General features: G+C 41.9%; 1 protein-coding gene and 1 pseudogene across 1 annotated transcript; one reads left to right on the top strand and one right to left on the bottom strand.

Moving 5' to 3' along the window:
* Nucleotides 1-404: 404 nt before the first annotated feature.
* On the bottom strand, nt 405-19,020 carry BHMT (betaine--homocysteine S-methyltransferase). Its single transcript, XM_089908567.1, has 9 exons — nt 19,007-19,020; nt 18,525-18,561; nt 17,805-17,937; nt 11,052-11,170; nt 9,522-9,713; nt 9,001-9,148; nt 5,382-5,564; nt 3,707-3,935; nt 405-2,016 (listed from the first exon to the last, which is right to left on the bottom strand). Exons 1-9 carry the CDS (start codon nt 19,018-19,020, stop codon nt 1,833-1,835), a joined length of 1,239 nt encoding a protein of 412 aa, XP_089764693.1. The 3' UTR covers nt 405-1,832.
* Nucleotides 19,021-19,032: 12 nt separating this feature from the next.
* LOC149749581 (uncharacterized) lies at nt 19,033-22,108 on the top strand (annotated as a pseudogene).
* The last annotated feature ends 664 nt before the right edge of the window (nt 22,109-22,772 follow it).

The following is a 22,772-nucleotide window of genomic DNA, read 5'->3' as shown; positions in this document are numbered from 1 at the left end:
AATATCTTTACCAGTGAGAAATGTCTGTTTAACACAAGGAAGCTTATAGGTATTGAATGAAATTTCCCTTTTAATGAACAAGATTTCTGGAAATAAAATGAATGCACTTGGTGGAGGGACGAATTTCAAAAAAACTTTTTAAAAATATGAAATATGCCACTAGGAGTCACTGTTGACATACAGTTTCATTCCAGTGTACCTTCAGTATGTATATTTCCTCTTGAGGGAAACATTTTTAAAATCAAAAGATATAAGAAAAATTAGGGGTTACAGTGTTTTGTATGGCAATACAAGTTCTGAAAAGAATATTAAAGGGGCACCCATCTTACACAGTAGTAGGTTGAATAAAGGTATCTATTACCTATGAATGAAAGTATTAAATATTGAACCTGATTTGAAAATGAAAAATGGTAGATAGCAATTGGTTAAAAAAAAAGTGACTTTCACTCTTTTCTTATTTCACCTCAGCCATATGCAACCTCTGAGAGTCGTGCTGATTTGAAAAGAAATTCTGGAAGTTTCTTTTCCCTTTAAATACTGCTGCCTTGTCCTTTAAAACTCTAGCATGCTTGTGTCTTTTTAAATAGAAACTGAGGTTATACAAGACTTAGCAAATTATAGAACAGAAATAAGATTCAAATACATCCAAGATAAGTCTCATTGCTCCTTTTATTTTAATAGCTGAAGAGATTAGACTTTCCAAACAGCTATACCAATCCATGAATGTTTAGAAAGAAGCATGAACTCTTTCCTAATACATCGAGTAGCCATGTTTATTCTAATGCTCTTACATCTTCAGGCTTGAGCTTTCAGAGTAGATACTACCAGGTAAAAATATAGTTCTCAATCTAGGAACCCCAGATAGAGTTTGGAGAATCTCTTTTTCTTTATTATATATTTTTTAAAGCTACAAAAGTAACACAAGACCATTGCTCCCCAGCCTTACTGAAGGGAGGTATTTAGGTGGATCCAGCCTAGAAAAAGATGGAGAGAGCCTGGGTACCCATCCCTTCTCAGCCTCCCCATTGGTCTGAATGCTTCTTAGTGGTAGAAATGGGCCAGAAAAGTGAGGGAACAACTCTGGAACTCTGAGCTTTGAATATTTACTGATCAGGTCCCATAGGACTGATTTTCTAAGAAAAAACTTAAAGGAATAGCAAAGTCCCCATAGCTGGTGTCCCATAGCAGTGTTTTTCAATCTGTGGGTCAAAACTCATTAATGGGTCATAAAATCAATTTGAGGGGTCTTAACCAGCATAGTATTTTATTAATGAAATAGGACAGAAAGGAGTGGCATAAAAAATACCAGAATGGATCACATTTTATTTCAATGGTTGTACATGTACTTTACTGGGTCATTATATCAATATAAATTGTGTTTCTTATGAAGGGTCATCTTCAGAAGAGCTTGGAAGTCACTTTCCTATAGCACTTTGTCTGTCCCTGTCTGGTTGCTGAGCCATTTATGACAGCTCACATCTCATCTTCCTTACTAGCCTGCAAACTTCTTGAAGTGGGACTAATGTCCAAATTACTTTTCCTTGGCCACAGTGATTTCCTTAATACCGTGTACATGGTGGGTGCTTAGTAAGCCTGTTTAATATTTGCTTCGTATTTATTTTGCTTTCAAGTTATAAATATATACTTTTCAAAATTGTCAAGTACTATTTGTAATTGTTTTGTTACATGTAGGCTGGGGTTCATATAAGCATTGCCTTTTAACCATCTTTTCCTTATTTTTGGAACTGTGGCCCAAACATAGAGGAACTGAGGCCCAAACATAGACTTCCAAGCATAGAGGAGGTCACTGAAAATGGGTTCCGCTAAGGCTATTATGCAGATCTGAACTTCTGTTTTTCAAAGAGCTCTCTCAGCTGCTGCTCGGTCGTGGCTTCTTTCTGCTGCATAAGCTCGGCTGTTCCTTTGGTCACTCCCCAGGCATCCGGCTTTGACATAGAAGGGTTGTACGGCCTGCCTGAGGCTATCCGAAGATTCTCCCAGTATTCCTTCCTGGCCCTGGGGGAACAAAACACACAGCAGGAGACTTCTCCCTGAGCTTCCCTCTCTAGGTTGCAGAGCTAATACACCCCTGTAGAGCTGTCTTTGGGCTCTTGAGAGTGTGTCCATTGAAACACATTTATCCTTTTCTTTCAGAATCTGTAGGTCTAAAGTTACTTTGAATTTCTTCTTTTTACATACACATAGGTTCAAAAGCTAAGAGTTTAGAATAGGGACATTTTCTATCCAAATTACCCTACCTCTCCATCCTCACTTTCTGGCACTCTACTTCCTGAGCCAGCTGAGCCCACATTTGCTGCTCTCCCCAAAGCCCATGTTGCTTCTGCACCTCTCACCCTGAGGATCCCACCCCAGCCTCCTTTCTATTTCCCTTGTCTCCTAGTTCAGGCCTCACCATGTTTGGTATCTTCCAGCAGAGATTTCCTCACAGGTTTCCCTGTCTCGAGGCTACTAAAACTTGCAAATCTAACTTTGTCTCGGACCACTTGAGACCCTCCAGGCTCCTCATTGCCTTGGGATGAGGTCATCTCAACCTCATGAGCATGAACAAAGGCCACCTCCTGTTCCTGACCTGTGTCTTTACCAAATTCTGAATCCAATATTCTCAAACTTCTAGTTTCTCAGCACCTTGTTCTCTTGCCACCTCTCAGTGCTTCCCTCTAGGCTGTTCTCCAGTCTGGCAACCTAATTCGTCCTTCGAAATTCAGCTCTGGTGTTAGCTCTGTAAGAAATTCTTCACCAACCTTCCCACCTTTCCCCCTGTGGGCCATTAGTACAGACTCCACAGAACCTGTGCACATCTTCATCCTTAACTTACCATACCAGTTTGAACTTAGCTGTTTATTTCTCTGCCTACTAGACTGTTACCTCGTTGGGGACAGGCCTGTGCCTTGTCCAACATGCTCCCTCAGCAACCACAACGGTGTCTGACATAGTTGTGCTCAACTAATGTTCACTGAACAGAGGGAAACTGCTCCCTCTGCTTGGGGTGCATCCTCCACCCCCTTCTTTATCCCGTGGAAGCCTACTCAGCTCTTCAAAATCCAGCCCCAACGTCCCTTCTTCTAAATTATCTATTAGGTGGAGATAGTTATTCTCTTCTCTTCATTGTTACTTTTTTATCCATGCCTCTACTCAAGCAGTTAACTACATCAGCTTTCTTCTCCATTTTCCCCAGTAGACCGCACGATTCTCTTAGCCAGGGACCACAGCCTTTCATTTCTATATTCCTAGTGCCCTGCACATAGCCTGATGTGAAACTCTGTTTATTGTTCCTCTTCCCCACTGGAATGTAAACTCTGTGGGTAAAGACATGTTTTATCTCATTCACCACTGTCTTCCCAGCTCTAAGTTTCGTGCTTGGCACAGAACGGGCAATTAATATTTGCTGTACTTAAATCCTAACAACTGATTCACTGTTAGTGTCCACCACATGGACGGTGCTTTCCTAGAATGTGAAATCACACTTTGTTGCAACTTACATGATTTATATTCTATATTCTTAAAGCTTTCCCCAAAAGTCACTCTGTAAAGCTACATTATAAACATCTCTATGAGAGAATTTAAAGAGGATAACTGATTCTTTACCATTACACAGCAAATAGCCGCAGTTTTTGTAATGACCTCATTTGGACATATTCATAATCTAAATGAGTTTGGTTTGGCAAATACAGTTTAAGGTTCTTACCTTGCTCTAATCCAGGGTTTGGTGTGCATGTCCAAACCACTTCCCCAGCTGCCATGTTTTTCTGAAGCTGGTGGCAAAAATCCCCTTTCCGGGGCCAGCTCCTCTGCAATCGCCCTGATGTGGTAGGGCTCAAATCCACAGCACCCACCTATGTACCTGACCCCAAGGTTGTAGGCCTCTCTGGCGTATTTTTGAATATCCCATCTGGTTGCAACTCTGGGCTCCAGTCCTGTAATAAATGACACTCTGCTTAAATTAAAAAAATATATTCAAAACAAACAGCTATAATAAATGTGTAATTTTCAATAAATGAGTTAGATAAGTTGTCAACATTTAGTTCCTAACTCTTAAAAACTATTAGCTATTTTGCATTGACATATCCAATTTTAAATACTGTGACAGCCGGACTTCAAGATGATTCCCAATGTTCTCTGCCCTCTGATGTTCTCACCCTTGTGTGGACCCTCCTGTATTATGTCAGGTTGGTCTGTGAGACCAATAGAATATGGCAGAAGGGATGGTTTGTGACTTCTGAGGCTAGGTCATAAGAGGCGTTATGTTTTCTGCCTTGTTCTCTCCTGGAACGTTCAGCCCAGCTGCAGCGTCGTGAGAACACTCAGATACCACAGCGGAAAGCCCATGAGCTAAGGAGCTGAGGCCTCCAGTCAACAGACAGAAAAAACTGACCCTGACTCCCAACAGCCAACTGAGAGAGCCTGCAAGTAGATCCCCCAGCTCCCATCAGGCCTTCAGATGACTATAACCCTCGCTAGAGTCTGGACTGCAACGTATTAAGAGACTCTGAGCTAAGCTGCTCCCAAATTCATGACCCACAGCAACTTGAGATATAATAAATATTTGTTGTTTAAAGCCACTAAATTTTGCAATAATTTGTTCTACAGCAATAAATACCACAAATGCCTTGCCGTTCTTCTTCTGTGGTTCTTCTAGACTGATTATTTTCCAGGGTCCCTCTAGAATACGGGGTAAGGACCTTAGAATGAAATAGGAGGCTGGCCAGGGTCTGGCCCTGCTCACCCGTGGCTTGATTCTCCAGGTAGACTCACCCCCACTTCCCACACATGCTTTATCCCTCTTCCCAGACTGCAAGTATTCTCCCCCTTCATCTGCTTGGTCTCTTCATTCAAATCTGTTACACAGTAACCCAATGATGGTAACTTCCCTCTGCCCCCCAAACTCAGATATTGCTAGAATATCTGAGCAACATTCAGAATAGGAGAAAAGTATCTTGGCGATAACTTGGTCTAAACGACTTATTTTTTCTGATGAGAAAATTAAGATCTGGGAGAACTAAGAAATTTTGCTAAGGTTCTGCAACTTAGCAACAGAGCTGGAACCAGAAACAGAATCTTTGCTGATCCTACCCAGGAGGGCGTCCTTTCTGCCAACTTCAGGTATGACGAATTGGTTGTCTACCTAGGCGTTGACTCACCTTTGATTTTACATTTAAGTTCAGAGGTCTTTTTTGCTTGCCGGTCCTGTCTTTTCCCAATGTCTAATTTAAAAATTTTGGGTTGCAAGGAGAGAAGCTGGGGGCAAGATATGAGGAGATATGCAGCCATTACTTTACATGATAAAGCTCTATGGCTAGAGATTTCTTTGGAATTTGTCAAACATAAAGACCCTGAGATGATTTATAAAACGTCTGTCTTACCGAAGGGGAATTCTGGCAGGTCGATAAATCCCTGTTTGCCGCAGTCGGGAGTGTGGTAGGCCAAGGGCTGACTCATCAGGTGGGCTTTCAGTCCCACGGCCTCCAGGCCTTCTTTCATGAGCTTCACTGTTTGTAAGCTAGTTGTGAGGTCAAAATGGCAGTTCACGCCAACGATGGAAGCTCCTGCAAGTGGGAAGAACATTTGAGCTTTAGGGATTCACCAGGTACCAGTGGGCCCGACTCTCCTCTCACTCAGAGAGCTTTTATTTGGAATGGTGAATTGGAAGTATGGCACTGGGTCCCTGCAAACTTATCTTACCCTTGGGCAAGAATGATTTCTGAGAACAGTGCTTTGAAGAGTCAGCTATAATTGAAGTGTCGTTTATGCACACTTGGCTGTCCATCATTTTTTGAAAAATATAATCATTATTAGAGGTTTTTATAACTACAAATTTTAGTAGTCATTTAAAAAAATCATTATTGGACTGTTCTTTAACTTCAAATTTTAGTAGCCATTTTTTCAATCTTTGACATTATATTTGCAAAGCATGATAATTTTTCACGACTCCCAGCTGCCCCATGGCACCTGTGGTTACGACTCATCTGAGGAATAAATCAATGTTTCCTTTTATCAGGCCAATTTAATAATATTATTAAGTTTCTTGGGCATAACAGCAGAGTGTAATTTAGGAAACGGTTTTTCCGAAACTTTCGTACAAGTGAAATCATATAATATGTGTCCTTTCCTGAATGGCTTATTTCACTTAGTACAGTGTTTTCAAGGCTCATCCCTGTTGAAGCATGTGTCAGAATTTCATTCCTTTTTATGGCTGAATGATATTCCATTGCACGTACGTACCACATTTTGCTCATCCATTCATTAGTTGGACACTTGGGTTGTCCGACAAAAAGGACGTTTTTGATGAACTCGTGGCCTAGGATTTTGTAGCTGGGATATAGGGGCGCCAAGAACAAGGAAAGGAGAGATTCATTCTGGCCACAGTGAGGGCGGCACCAACATCCAGATTCCAGGAGCAGCAGAGCTGACGCTGCACGCTGTGACCTCCAGTGTTCAGCGGCAGGCGTCTTAGCGGTCCTCACTGGCCTGGGCCTGCAGTTCGCTCTTCATTTTTGTTCCAACCTGGCCTCACTGCCCGTCATTCCTCTGCATCAGTTTTTGTTAAAGGCACCGATGACCTCAGTCTTGCCAAACCTAGTCGTCGCTTCTCTCTTCTCATCTTACTCAACGTCTCGGCAGCATTCAACCTCGTGGCACTCTCTCCTTCATCGATACTCCCCTTCTCTTGGCTTCTGAGAACTTCCCCCGCTCTCTGAGTGTTGCCCCTACCTCCCTGGCTGCTTTTTTTTGAGTGTTATGTGCTGACCCCTCCTCAAGGCTAAACCTTTCAGTCCTGTAGTGTCCCAGGATCCCACTGAGCCATCTTCTCTTCTGCATCTACACTTCTTTTTCAGCCCCAGGCTCTCAATACCATCTATATCCAGACCTCTCCCAAGCTTCTCTCTCTAACCCTGACCTTTCTACTGGGTTCCAGACTGGTATATTCAACAGCTTACTGAACAGAGTCATTTGGGTCTTGACTACCTTTTTCTTCTTTTCTCTTTCTTTCTTTCTTTCTTTCCCTTTCTTTTCCTCCCTTCCTCCCTCCCTCCCTCCCTTCCTCCCTCCCTCCCTCCCTCCCTTCCTTCCTTCCTTCCTTCCTTCCGTCCATCTGTCTGTCTATCCGTCCATCCTTCCTGGTGTCCTGGAGCCACAGTTTCTCTTTCCTTGCTAGATATCATTACATTAATGAAGTAATCACATCTTGGCTATTTATTGATGTCTATTAGGTATAAAGGTCCTTGTAAGGGGTTTTAGAGAAATATAAATAAAGGACACCAAAGATTTTATAACTTAGCACAGGGCTTCCCAAGGTTTGCTCTATGAAAACAAGGTTCTATGATCCATTAAATTGGGCAGTAGTTATTTACTGTAGTCCCTTCCTGGAGACTGCCAGTATACACGAACACGTCAAAGCCTCTGAGAAGTTCTGCAGCCAAGAGGCTGCTTAACTTGGCTTAACACAGCATTTTCTATCTGTGTGTAACTGCAGAACCCTATTAACGGTCTCACAGATTAGAAAATGTCATCTGAGGATACTCTAAATGTGCGACACAGCTGCTGAGAGGAGGAAGTGATTATTTGGGGTAGGGATGACTATGTAAGGGCACACGGAAGTTGAACTAACATTGGAAGATGGACTAGATTTGTGAGATGGATATTGACTAAGGACCTATCATGTGCTGGGTGCTGTGCTGGGCACACGGTACTCAGTGCTGAGTCAAGCAGACATAGTCTCTGCCCTCTGGGATTTTACAATCAAGTGAGAGATCCAGACATTCAAGACATAAACTAATGAGATAACTGGGGAGTTCTGTGAAGGATATAAACAGGGTACAGTGAGGTCAAGCATTGTGGCCACTCACTCTGAACAGACCGGCAGGGGAAGGAGTAGATGCAGGCGAAGAATCCCTGCCAATTAACAGTTGGGATGATGAGGGCCTCCTCTGATCTTTTTGAAACATACTAGTTTGGTTTCTCCCCCCATTTCTAATATGTATAATAAAAAATTAGGATTCTACAATGTCATTCCTAAACCTAAATAATTATTATTAGTGACAAGTATGAAGTGACTTTCATGAAATATTAGGAGTTGGATAAAGATGAGAAATTAAACAATTAGCCAATCAAAATCTCTGTTCCACAGAGTGAGTCAGACTCTTCCACGGACACTGTGTTATTCCTCAGGTTGAAAATGAGGCAGCTTTGAAAACAGTCTGTGAATTTTCCCTAATTGAAATGAGACCCAATACTAGGAATGGAAATTATATAAAAAGATAAATTAGGTGCTCCATGTCTCACATCAAAGGATTTGAAAATTTATTATACCAATTACAAAAAGTAAAACATACCAGTAATTTATAAGAATGGAAAAACTTTGGCAAAGAGGGCAACTGACTTAAAAGTTATTAATGTCTAAAGACTTCAACTTTAGATAATTTAAAATAAAACATAATTTTTCCTAATGTTCCTTTTGATTTACTAAAATTCTTCTCATTTCCAGGTGTTAAACCTTCAGCATAGGTCTAATTGCCCATTTCAAAAGGCTGGTATGTCTGTGTATGTATTTTTTTTTTTAACATTTTTTTCCTGTAACAAAAATAGTATATAGTGATTCATAGATGGACCTGCATTTGTATGTCATTTAAAAGACACACTAGGGGCTTCCCTGGTGGCGCAGTGGTTGAGGATCTGCCTGCCAATGCAGGGGACACGGGTTCGAGCCCTGGTCCGGGAAGATCCCACATGCCGCGGAGCAACTAGGCCCGTGAGCCGCAACTACTGAGCCTGCGTGTCTGGAGCCTGTGCTCCGCAACAAGATAGGCCGCGATAGTGAGAGGCCCGCGCACCGCGATGAAGAGTGGCCCCTGCTCGCCGCAACTAGAGAAAGCCCTCACACAGAAATGAAGACCCAACACAGCCAAAAATAAATATAAAAATAAATAAATAAATTTTAAAAATAGACACACTAATTGCAAACTGGTCAGAACGCATCATCACCTGCTTTCACCAGGCGCACTGCACATTCGCCGGGGGCCACACCGTGTAAATCTCCCTCTGGGCCGATGCACATGGTCGCTGCCACTGGTTTTCCAGATGCTTTCAAGGCTTCAACTGCCCATACAGCCTCTTCAACGTGTTCAAAATACTGAAATAAGTTAAAGTCAAGAAACTTTTAATCTTGTTTCTTCCCAAATAATTTGAAAACTTATCCTACTGTGTATTAACTTAATTATCCTCAGATGGGTGTTTTTCAAACTCTTGAGTTGTGACCCATTAACATTTTTAAAACAGAATAGAATGGCGATTTCAGCAACTTACAGCCCACAGGTTTGAAGAACACTATGTTACATTAACTGACTCACATTTAGTTGAAGCCCTAAATTGGAAAAACATTTCAAAACTAAATATTACAGCTACTAGTCATGACTGGTGCCTAACCCCACATGGTCCTCGTGAGAGTAAAAGGCAGAGAAAATGTCCTAAGTGTACTCGTCTCATCTTAGATCGTATATGTTTACCTCTGCGATCAAAAAGTCCACGTTCTTCTTCATGAAGACCTCTAACTGTTGCTGGAAGACTTTTTTGACTTCAGTTTCCCTCTTGCAGCTAAGGTACGAAGGTGTCTGGCTTACGCCTCCTGCCACCAAGGCGTCTCCCTCATCAGCCACTTGCCGGGCAATATCACAAGCAGCTTCATTGACTTTCTGCCCCTAAAGTGGATGAATTTATGATACATCTACATTTTCATGTGAAATTGAAGCAAAATTGTTATTCAAATGTCCAAATCTCAGTTGTATGTTACAATAGTGATTTTATTCCAGAAAACGACAGTGATGGAATAGTTCAATGCTTTATGGAGTTGAGCAATTTGCAGTAACAACACTGCCAATAACAGTGATTAAAAAAAATAATCTAATGATGGTATTTAGGATATTACATTATACCAAAGATCTGTGAGTGGGTAAAAGTCTTTACATAAAAGGATCTGGTATCTTCCAATGCCTAAGCTGCACTTAGAAGAATACCCAGCAAATAGTGGTGATGATGATAATGATTTACTTTTAGGATTAACAAGAATAAAATTCAATTTAAATTACTACAGAATTCATGACTTTTTGTCATTATATATTTTCTCAACAGATACATGTATCACAAGTAAGGTCTTTTCTAATTATTTAAGCAATATAAATTGATGCTTGTCCTCAAAAAACCCCAGTACGATAGATCACAAAGACTCATGTAACTTTAGAATTCCTTTTTCATTTTAGAGATGAAGAAATTGCTGATTTGATGGGATAACTAAATGCTTTGCCCAACGTCACACAGTTGATTGTAGCTGAGCCTGGAAGATTCTAGGTTCACTGACTCCTGGCACATATGACCTTTCTCCTATACTGTGTCACATTAACAAATTGTAAAGATGTAAGAGTTTCGGACTTCCCTGGTGGCTCAATGGTTAAGAATCCGCTTGCCAATGCAGGGGACACGGGTTCGAGCCCTGATCCGGGAAGATCCCACATGCCGCGGAGCAACTAAGCCCACGACCCACAACTACTGAGCTTGCGTGTCACAACTACTGAAGTCCGAGCGCCTAGAGCCCGTGCTCCTCAACAAAGAGAAGCCACCGCAATGAGAAGCCCGCGCACTGCAACAAAGAGTAGCCCATGCTCGCCGCCACTAGAGAAAGCCCGCGGGCAGCAACGAAGACCTGATGCAGCCAAAAATAAAATCAATCAATCAATCAATAAAATTAATTTTTAAAAAAGATGTAAGAGTTTGTAAGGGTACTCCTTCAGCAACTTAGTCAAGAGACTGAAAGAATCATTAATAGTTAAATACTTCTTTGATCTGCTTCATTAAATGCCTTTCTGTTAATTTGAGGGACGCTAGCTAAAACCTAAGAATATTATTTACACATATCTCGTTTCTGTATTGTTTAAAACAAAACAGAACTCTAAAGAGGCTCAACACTTTTCTCTATGAGAGGTTGGTAATGACACGCATGTCTACTGTGTCCTTCTAAGAGCGCCACGTGTGGTGTTACTCACGGATATTTTCTCTGCAACATAGTTTCCCCTGTTCTCCAGCTTGTCTTCACTGGCGTAGAAGGTGAAGGTCTGCATGACATTCGATCCAGCTCTGAGGAATTCTCGATGAAGCTGGCGAACTGGGAGATTGAATGAGGGAAAGGCATTCATTGTTAACAGTTTATTAGTCTGTGATGCTTTCAAAAGGCTCTCAGATAAACAACTATGAAAATATCTGCTTAAATTCCTGGTTGCCTGGCATTTGCTCATCCTGGGGGCAAATGAGAGGTGGATCTGGAGTCTCTTGCCAGGAGGAAGAGATTATCTCTGCCATGGATGTGGGGTGAAGGGAAGAGGGAGGTCCCACAGAGGAGGAATCATCTCAGTGCTTTTGCCAGGCAGAGAAGATGGGGAAGGGCATTCCCTAGAGAGGGAACAGCCTGAGCAAAGACAAGGAGGCAAGAAAAGTCTTGGCATTTGGGGGAGTGACAAGCAGTCCGAGTGGCCGGAGTTGAGGATATGCTGGAGAAGTGGTGGGAGATGCACTTGGAAAGGTGGGCTGTCAGAGTGTAAAACAGCCTAGCACATCATCCCAAGGAGTCTAGGTGCCAGACCACAGGTATCAGTGTTTTTGTTTTTAATTTATTTTATTTATGTATTTTTGGCTGCATTGGGTCTTTGTTGCTGCGTGCGGGCTTTCTCTACTTGCGGCGAACAGGGGCTACTCTTCGCTGTGGTGCACGGGCTTCTCACTGCAGTGGCTTCTCTTGTTGCAGAGCACGGGCTCTAGGCACACAGGCTTCAGTAGTTGTGGCATGTGGGCTCAGTAGTTATGGCTCACAGGCTCTAGAGCACAGGCTCAGTAGTTGTGGTGCACGGGCTTAGTTGCTCCACGGCATGTGGGATCCTCCCGGATCAGGGATCAAACCCGTGTCCCCTGCATTGGCAGGCAGATTCTCAACCACTGCACCACCAGGGAAGCCCAACTCAGTGTTTCTGAAAGATAATTCTGGTAGTAGAGTGGAATAAGTGTCGGAGAAATGTTCGCCATCTAGGTTCATGGGTGAATACCATGTGGCGAAGCTTTCGTTGGCTGGAGGAAATATGGTGGGAGGTTTCTTTTTTTTTTTTTTTTCCCATATAATCAAATGTATGCAATTTAAAGAGTTATGCTTTGCTCTAAAATAGTGGTCCTAAACCTTGGTTGCCCATTAGATACCCTGCAAGCTTTTCAAAAATCATGAATGTTAGTGTCAAATCCACATATATTCTAATTTAATTGGTTTGGGGTAAGGCACAAGCAATTTTTTTAAAAGTTTTCCCAGCTGATTCTTATTTTCAGTTTTGTTGAGAATCACCATTCTAAGAGAGCAGGAGAATGTTTCTTCTGTAAAATGATATTGAGACTTAGATGGTGTTTTGTTTTTGTCAGGAGAAGTGGCTGGACAGAGTAAGAAACCAACAGTCGTATATCGAACCCTAAAATTTATTTTGAAATTTCAGAGACTTATAAAGTCTGCCGGTCTGGGAACAACTACGTTAGACACTAGGAAATTATTAGGACACTGGTGTTCTTAGCCCTTCAGAAGCTAAGACTGGAGATTAGTTTGGCATCTTTGCAACCCAGATGCCTAGTAGAGTGCCAAGAACATAGGAAGCTGAGTTTTTGTTTATAAATGGACAAAAAGGTGAGGCCAAAAAAGCTTTTGAATTTCAGAGAATGGGTTTCTAAGCTTGAAGCCAAATCTCTGCTTTTAAAATCATGGAACCTTTCGTTCTCAGTGGGAACTTAAAAGCATGCCTGAATTAGGGGGTTTCGAAGTCGTTTTAATTAGCAGCAGAATCAACTGAGAAACCTTATATACAGTCAATCAAATAAACACAGAGTGCCGAGGTTGGAGCAAGGGAGAAGGGACTACGGACTTGGTATCTGGGACAGAATGGTTTATGAATAAGAAGTCCACCCAGCCGGCCCTTTGATGGATTTCCAGAGGCTGTAAAAAAAAAAAAAAAAAAAAAACAAGCAAAAACCCTGGAATGGTGTGCAAATTGTTTACATGTATGTACATTGTATAGTGCTCATAGGGTCTATAATCTTTTATCAGATTTTTTCAGAGGGCAGCGAGTCAGAAAGGTGAAGACAACCTTTTCACTCTTAATAGATTTGATTTGATTTGATTATTCCATCATGCTTCTTAAAAATGCCATGCTTTTCAAAGTGTGACCCTACTAGACTCACTTGGGGACAATTAAAAATTCAGATTCCTCAAACCCCTCCAGACCCAGGGAAACTGATTCAAAGCTGATTCCACTGAGTGCAAGAACCACAACTTTTGGCATAAATTTTAGTAGGAGAGTTAGTCTGGTAATTTCTGAATATCATTTCTATTTTCTGTTTCTTCTTATCATAAAACTATGAGTTTTCATCCTCTAACCAACAATAGGGTATGACTAGTTCCCATGACGATGATACAACTTATGCTAATTAATTATATTCATTTTATGGCTTTACACTCTTCATTATACTAGTTTTATTTTAGCATCAAAGAAGCTAAATATTACCAACTTGTGTGTGTGTGTGTATGTATAAAACCTATGACCCAGACATATATGTACAGAATATAGATATTACCTTGTACACTTACTTGAGAAATGCAAGTCTTTGAAATTCCACAGTAAACTCTAAAAGGTCAAATAAAACTTTGCAGTATTTCTTCAGTGCGATAATAAATTTGGAGTAAAATCATTTGGCAGCAAAATGTCACCTGAACTAATGTGAGGATATTTATAATTGTATCCTATTTAGTGTGGGTAGTCATATATTTTGATGCAAAAAGAATATTAATGTGTTTGATGGGGCGTAGGGGAGCACTTCAGACCCTAATAAGAGCGTTATGCAATATGTAGCATATGTAATGTATTAACTTTCTAAAATTCCCACAAATTCTGGATTCTAAGACGCATTTGGCCCCAAAAGGGCTTGGATAAGGAATTGCAAACTTGTAGCATAACCTTCCCTTTCTCACTGCTTCCAGCACTAAAAAGTCAAGTCCAGGCACCACTCCTACAAAAGTGTTTTGGGTGCCGTCCAGTCTACAGGGAAACTTTTCAGGGTCTATATGAATTCTAGTTATTACCCAGACAAAATTAGAAAAGCACCTGCAAAAACAAATTCATTTGCATAAAGTAGCATGACAATGACCACCGCTCTCATTTAGAGCATGAATGTTTTAAACACATTTCACCACCCCCCACCCCAGAAAAGGTTAAATACATCCAAGGTCATATGAAATGGTTCTTTGAAGATAAGTTACAAGCAGATTTGTCTTTTCTGATGCGTCCTGTAGTCCACTGTGTTTGACAGAGTTTGAACTAGGCACTGGCAGAGTTGAATATAGGGGATTTCAGTCTGTAGCAGAAAGGATTAAATCTGATGACTCAGTATCATGGAGTTTTCATTAATTCTTGGAAAGCAAGGAGCTCACAGAAGAAAAAGTAGAGCAAATGCTCAATACATGTAAATAAGCTCAAAATATTCAAGACACAAATGGCCAAGAGATCAAATGTGCTGTTTCTGCATTAATAAAATCAAAGAAAATCAGTATCAGAGCAGTTTCTCTTGAGCTCCTCTAATGTGTGACTTTAAAAAAGTAAACGTGACTAACAAAATTGAAATTTGCAGTTTAAACAACAGTCTTATTTTGTTTCCATGGCAAAGTTTGGGCAAAGGTAGTTTATCGTTAATGTCAGTTTGGCCCAAGAAATATTTCATTCTGAGTTTAACCCATCAAGCAGACCTTAAGAAACAAACCATAGATATATTAGAAATTCTCACTCTCAGGTCTTAATTATGCCATTGTGTTCCTTACATCCCTTCGACACAATGCTTCTGAAAGTGGGGTTTACCTTGCCATCATTTGGAGACAAGTATTATAAATATGCAGGTTCCTGGACCCGTCACAAACCTAATGAAACCAAATCTATAAGTGGGGTCTGGGAATTTATTATTTTTAACAAACTCCGCTGGTGAAACTAAAATTTGAGAACTCTTGTTGGTTTAGCTTCCAAAGCTTACTAATTGCATTTTTTTTTAAGGGTAGAACACAGTATTATTTCTACATTGATTTGGAAATATAAAAGTTGTGTACATTTGCTAGGTTTCATAGTGTGACTATGGCTCTTCTACTTTGGATACTTTTTAGGGACAGTGTGATTTGAACACATTTCTGTACTTCTCTAGCAGTAATAGATTAATACAACCAAGAATATTACCAAGAGAGGAAGCAACTCACTCAAGTTAATAACAAGAGCGAATAGTTGTAGTGTTTAACATGAGCCAGGCACTCTTTTGAACACTGCACATATAATTTATTTAATCCTCATAACAACTTTATGAGGTAGATGTCAATATTATCTCAGTTTTCTTAGCTAAGTAATTTCCCCAAGGCCACACAGCCTAGTGGCTGTGTCAGGATCTGATCCAGTTTGTCTGGATCCAGAGTCTGTACTGGTTCTCAAAACTACTGTCTCTCAGTTTATGTTCTTGGTTAATTTCCATCCTTCATCACTGAGTTTATTGGAATACGCTCTTCTTTAACGTAAAAAACATCTGTTTATTATCTTATACAATATTCACGAGAACTCTGGTTTCCTCTGAAAGATTTAAATTCTTTCAAAGTGTTGGTTGCTGACGGCTCCTGGCTGAGACCCTTCCTAGGAAGTGCCCTAGGCCAAAGGGCACTCCTTTGCCCAGGATTAAGCCCTCTCCTGGAGGAGGGGAGCGCTGACAGCTTGTGTGCAGGGCTTGGTCTGTTAGGGGGAAAACACAAAGACCTAGCCGCCTTGCCTCAATCTGGGACAACTCTGAGGGGCCTGTGCAATTCCAGAGCTCCCTGAGGGATTGGCTGGGGTCTCTGTTACAACTCTTCACAGCTTAGTTCCAGGTCCTCCCTTTGCCCAGTCCTGCTTCCCTCACTCCCTTAGTTCACTCCCAAGAGTAGAACTCCTGAGCACAACTCTCTACTTCATAATGTGTTTTCTGAGTGGACTGACCTGCAAGAGTTGAAGCCAGAACTAGTCATGGGAAATAACTCTGAAGGCATCATTTTAGAGTCAGATCTTCTTCTGACTAGCTAGTAATGAGCACCCACACATCCCAGGTGATGGAGCTCCCAGCATGCTCTAGGGGTACAACTATTAAAACTTCAACCTGTAGTGAATTAGGATGAGATACCCTTGGAAGGGAATGCACTAGCCGGTACACTATGTCATGTTTGAGAGGTCCAGGGGAAGTAGTAACTATAAGGACTCCAGAGCTAGATGGCTATTGTTCGGTACCACCAAATACTGGAGAAAGACAATGAAAGGCTACAGGTGAGTCATCACCAATTTCAGGCAATGTGTGAAAGTCTGAGGATCTTCTGGGTGGTATGTAAAGAGACTCAGTTCCTGTTGCTAGAGAACAGAAAAACTGAGGCTTTGGCCCAGGACTAAATTACATAGGGAGCAGAGTTCTCAACTGGGAAAGCATTTTATTGCTAAAAGTTAGGGTCTGATTAGGAAGAAATGGGACCCTCAGATCTGGAATAAAGACATATGGGTGGATTAACCCATTAGCCTTGAAAGCCTACATCCCTCAGAAGTCCATGGACCTGCAAAAGTGACCCATTCCTCCCTTTTAAAGATTAAATCTTCGCTATTCCTTAAGGCTGATACGGAGGCCCTAAGAGACAGCATTTATCCCCTTCAGATTGCATCCTACCTCCCCTCCTGTCCATAAAAGATTTGTGGTCAAAAAAGTAAAGTGAGAATAAGGTTTGTGGGTGCAGGTGCAGGTTAGGTAGGTAGTTGAACAGGGTGGCGCTAGTACACAATGAATTTGACTAGTTGGCAGATACATAATGGAAGAGGGCTTATCTGCAAGATGATGATTGATGCTGTATCATGCAACTTACAGTGGGTTAAGGAGGGAAGGTGGACTTGTGGGGGAGAATGGCTAAAACACACTAAAATGGTAGAGCCAGAGTCGTGATGAGATTGAAGAATAGGAGCACTAGAGAAAGTGAGCAGGAAAGATAGGAGGGGGTGGTCAGAGAATGTGGTATTTGTCCTTGAGATTTTAGAGGTGGACAGCTATTGGCGATGGTGAGGTCTAGGAGAGGGTTGCTAAGGTGGGAATGGAGGAAAAGTTTGCTGGAGATGAGGAGGAGATCAAGGCACTAACAGGAAGAGTGCTGGATGGATCACATGTATGGATGTTGAAGTCAACTAGAGTGTTGAAGAAGGGAGGGGCAAAGAAAGGCAGTGAGCCAGGTTCTAGACTCATCTAGAGTGAGGATCAACGAACAAGAGGTAGATATAGGGCTTCCCTGGTGGCGCAGTGGTTGAGAGTCCACCTGCCGATGCAGGGGACACGGGTTCGTGCCCCGGTCTGGGAAGATCCCACATGCCGCGGAGCGGCTGGGCCCGTGAGCCATGGCCGCTGAGCCTGCGCGTCCGGAGCCTGTGCTCCACAACGGGAGAGGCCACAGCAGTGAGAGGCCCGCGTACCGCAAAAAAAAAAAAAAAGAAAAAGGTAGATATAGATGACAGCAACGGGCCATTGGTACTTACCCAACGGGCAAACCTGTACTTATGTACCTAGCACAGTGCCCAGCAGGCAATAATAAATATTTGGATACCACGGCATGAATGTATCTGTTTGATGGCATGCTTCTAGACTTGGGTCAACATAGTGGTCTTTTATGAGAGCTTAGAATATAGCTGTGCACCAACCTGCTTCTGGGTGTTCCACAGCAGCTTCTGGGGTCCAGGGCCCTGCCTTCACATAGCCCCTCTTCTCCAGTGCAAAGACAAAACCTCCATCTCCAATCATGACCTCTCCAGAGTTTAACCGTTCTAGGATGCCCTAAAATTACAGAAGAGGAGGAAGAAAAGTTGTTACTTGAACTTTTGAGACAATTTTCTACCTTTAGAACTTTTGCTATCATATTCTTGAGAAGTATGATTTCTTTAGAATTCTCAGAAAATATCTATTTTATACAGAAATTTGTGACTATATTGAGAATCACCAGAATGCTAATATATTGAAAGTTTGTGTATCCATGTGTATGTGACAGGGATGGGGTCTTTCCGAACACACTAAAGAGTATTTGAAGAATATTGTGGGAGGACGTTATGTTTGAATAAATATCTTCAGAGGGATTAAATGAAAAGGTTTTGTTGTAAGGCCTCAAATAAATACTTAAGCACACCTTCTTGAAATGGTGATTGTTAGTCTTTCTTCTTATTCTATCAATAAACTAAAGAGAGGATTATATTTTATAAAGAAGTTGAAGTGGCATACAATGTTATTAAGGCATTTTGAGACTGAAAAGTCAAAAGATATTTGGTGAAGGCAGAAGGAAGGAGATACTACCACAAAGAGGGCCAAGTCAATTAAAGACTTCTGTCTCTGGCGTTAAAATTCAGTTTCCATAATAGCAGCTGCATTACGCTGTCCAGGAAGTTATGAGTATGCACAGCCCGCTCTCTACAAGTGAGAGAACAGGAAAGAGACAGGTAAATAAAATATTTGTAAACTAATTTCTAATCCAACCTCCATACCTATTCCATTTACAGTACTATGCAATAATTACCCTGGTGTTAATAGAGAAATTTTGAACTTAATATTTTTAAAGGGCTTTGTGACTTAGAAAGTAATTTTCTAGTGTAACCATTTTTTTTTAATTTCAAAAACTCATAGCCTTTAAAAATAAAAGGTACCCTAATTCAATTTAGGTCACTCTGATTTTACAAATGAAGAATTAAGGTCCAGAGTCTCTGAGTAATTTATACACGGTCTTCCAGGTGCAGTGTATATGGCCTCCTGATTCTTTTATCCTTAAATGGTATCTAGATTTGATTTTAAATGGGGGTGGGGAGGGTGGGATAGCCCTGAAAAGGCCGTGTAAAGTAATAACTTGGAATGTACTTACCTGTTGTGTTCCATTTATTACTAATAATGGTTGACAAAACAAATGCTGATATAACAAGGGTTACAAATTCTGTGAGAGACATTCGTAGGCTTTTCTGTCTTAGGTCCTCACCAACTTCTGCCTCTCTCCCACACCATTTTGAAACTGGTGCTCAGAGAAAAGAAACATCTGACATTTCTACCTTAAAGCAGTGAAATAGGACTATGCTATATATTCTTGAATAGCCCTTCCACATAGAAAAGATGTCAAGTGTACAAGTCCATGAGATAACAGATACAAAAATATAGAATTGATCACATGTAATTTTGAAATCCAAATACCTGTCATGATTACAATGTGTCTAAATGTCACATTTTTAGATTGACATATATACACTAATATGTATAAAACAGATAACGAATAAGAACCTGCTGTATAAAAAAATAAAATTCCAAAAAAAAGTCACATTTTAAAACTACAACTTTGATCGTTATGACCCAATTAACAAGAAAAATAGATATATTGCTAGTCGGTGCAGTTGTATAAAAACATGAACAACAGTCAAATAAATGAGATATGACTGGCTACTAATTTTCATTTGGGTGACGTAATTCATGATATTTTATTCAATCACCTAGCAACTCTCATTGGACTCTTGTGTGTGTTTTCAAACTTTAGTAGCACAACACTTAAATGCACAGCATAGCTAAGAATCTGATATTTGGTGGCAGAGTGGCTAGTGGTGATTCAATTACCACGCTGTACATTAGTTTATTGAACAATTACATCAGGAAGAACACTCTCTTAGATTCTACTGCATTTTTAAATTACCTGAACTTCAGACTTTCTTGTTCCTAAGCTAAGTGGCTTTTTTTTTTAATGGAATGTGCTATGAGAAAATGCTCAAGATATTGTTTGTGAAAAAGTGTTGCAAAGCAATATGTGTAATATCAGACTTTTTGTTTAAAAAGTACATATTTGCCTAGACAATAAACTAGCAGAATATACATCAAAATGTAGTAGACACTGTTCTTAGTGGTTTTCCTAGTTGTTTACAATGAACATGTGTTAGTTTTGTAACATATGTTTTAATTTTAATCAGAAGTATAGAAGTATTATTGTCCATATTTTGACAGTGACATAGGCATGGAAACAAGGTTACCAAAGAAACTTTTTTTTTTCTTCCCATCTTATGTCCGTCTGTTGCTAAAATAATCCTTTAAAATATTTCATTTTGTGAGTTTGAGTCTGGGGTAGTGGATTAGGACTTATGGCAACGTAAATCGGGCCAAACCAAGAAAAAATTTTAAATCTCTATGGGAATCGTCCTTTCCAGCCTACGTCAGCTATTCCTTTAGTAGATATATGGATTGGCAAAATTCTCCACCTAACTGAACAGGTGACAGCCTATAATCGGTTGCCATCTCAGCATCTTAAATCCTGGGGCTGCATGGCATTTAAAAAAATTAATTGAATTAATGTTTTTCCTTGTGTGGAGGTCTTTTTAATTTGAAGTGGGGTCATCCCTTTAGAAACTAGGTACAGCCCGTTTCTAAAGGGGTGGCTGGCAATGAATTTGGGAGGTGGACCTGCCCCCACAGTCCTTACAGCTGCAGGAGTACAGTTGGCCTGGCCCTGTCTCCTTCGCTGCCATTCCCTGGGCCTCTGCCAGGCATGGAGTTGGGTGCTTTGACACCCAAGGGGCAAGCATATTCCCTACTCCCTCCGTCCTTCTCTTCCCACTCCTAACCATAGTCCTACTCTCAGTGCATCCATCCATCCATCCATCCATCCATCCATCCATCCATCTCCGCCCCCCGCACCCCCCCGCCAGTAACTAGACGAAGGCCCACAATCTGGACTGAAACACTCGTCCCCAGGGAAGGGCGGGCTTGTTACTGGGTTTTTATTTTTAAAACTTATTAACAGTCCTTCCTCAATATCTTACGGCCATTGTGCTTAATTTTTCTGAAACTGTCTTTTCGAGGCCCGCACGGTGCCCAGTTCTGTGATCGCTGAAACCAAACTGCGGGATGAAAATTTACATCATCCAAACAACGCCAGAGCCTTAGGGCTGCGGCGGGGCGGGCTGGTGGGTGCAGCGAGAACCCTGCAAGGTAGGGGCCCTGAGACCCTAGGCGCCTGTGAGGGCGCGGGCGGGAAACGGTGGGAGCCCGGGCGCGCGCCTCCCTGCCCTGCAAGCGCGGGGCGTCAAGGGTCGAGCGCGGTGGCACGGGCGCAGACCCCAAGAGGAGTCCGGGGCACGCAGCAGGGCGACCCCGAGTCCCACCGCCATGGGGGAGGGAAGTGGCACCTGTGGGTCTAGGAGCCGCATCTTGGGGGAGTGCTCAAGACGTTGGGAGTCTCAGCGCTTTGGGGGCGCTCTGGAGTTGAGGGTCACATAGTTCTAGAGGGCGCTCTGGTCAGGGGGCAGGAGTGGGTACTCAGAGGCGCCTTGGGGTCCTGCAGCAGAAGTCCGGGGGGGCCTTCTGGTCACAGTCAGGCTCTAAGGGCTCCTCTGCGCTCCCCGCGGCTGAGATGCGATGCGGGGCTGGTTTGTGGATCGAAACTCAGAGCTTTGGCCGGGACGGACAGCGCCCTTGGGTCCCCTGCAGACTCACCTTTTTGGCCTTTTTGCCCCCAACTGGTGCCATCTTCGTGGTGTCCCGGACGGACGGTACTTAACACGGATGAGGACCGGCGAGGCGAGCGTTTCCCCCTGCGAAGCCCGAAGCTGCACGGCGGCAGCAGCCGGGCTCTTTATACCCGCTGCTCCCGCGGGGTGGGTTTCCCCACCCCCGGTGCGGTCCAACGCGGGCCTCGGGCGGGGAACACGCCCACCAGCCTTTGATCCCGGCCTGTCGCTGCTTGGGAACCTGCGTGCGGAGAAGGTGATCGAGATTGTTCTGTCAAAATGGGTGAAACCATCCAGAAGTAAAATAATAATAATAATAATGCTGCCACTCGCTCAGGTTTCAGACCTACCTGTGCCCGGCCCTTCTTTTCCCCTCGCGGGTCCCCGACCCTGATTTCTCCCTTGCCTGGGATCGTGCATCATTACTTCCTTAAGTCGCTAGGCCAGACCCCTAAGAATTCCATCCAATGCCCAAATATCTGTCAAAGGCCGAGGATACAAGATTATTGAACGAGGAGGCTTGCAGTTCTTGGAAGAACTTCAGCCTAAAGTGTGACCTCCTGTGTGATATACACGCAGTGGGTATGTATCCGAACAAAATATGACATTTACAGAAGGGTCCGATACTGACCCTGCATTAGTGTATGTGTGTGTGTGTGTGTGTGTGTGTTCAAAGTGAACTTTGCCCTTATATCCAAACATGCCTTACAGTTTCTAATAATATCTTTGCAATATTTAACAAGGACAAACACTTAACGTTTATATATGACAGTGGAAATGTACTTTACAGACTTCAAAATTCAGCGTGAAAACTGTGTATAAAAGCGAATAGGCATTAGAGAAACCGGAGGAAAATAGAAGTGTTAATAGTAGTTATCTGTTGATGGTAGAGTTAGGTCTTGCTTTTATTTTATTCATTATGTTTTATCGTATTTTCCAAACTTTCTTTACAGTGAGAACACACTGACTTTAAAAAAATTTTTAATTTAATATATTTATTTTTTATACAGCAGGTTCTTATTAGTTATCCATTTTATACATATTAGTGTATATATGTCAATCCCAGTCTCCCAATTCATCCCACCACCACCCCCAGAACACATTGACTTTAAAATAATGAAAACATTACTTTAGAAAAATGTACAACGTAAG

Source organism: Delphinapterus leucas, chromosome 3, assembly GCF_059928025.1.
Source record: "Delphinapterus leucas isolate spDelLeu-1000000601 "Yukka" chromosome 3, BTC_Dleu_Yukka2, whole genome shotgun sequence".
Taxonomy (NCBI): Eukaryota; Metazoa; Chordata; class Mammalia; order Artiodactyla; family Monodontidae; genus Delphinapterus; species Delphinapterus leucas.
This window is presented reverse-complemented; position numbering and strand designations above follow the sequence as displayed.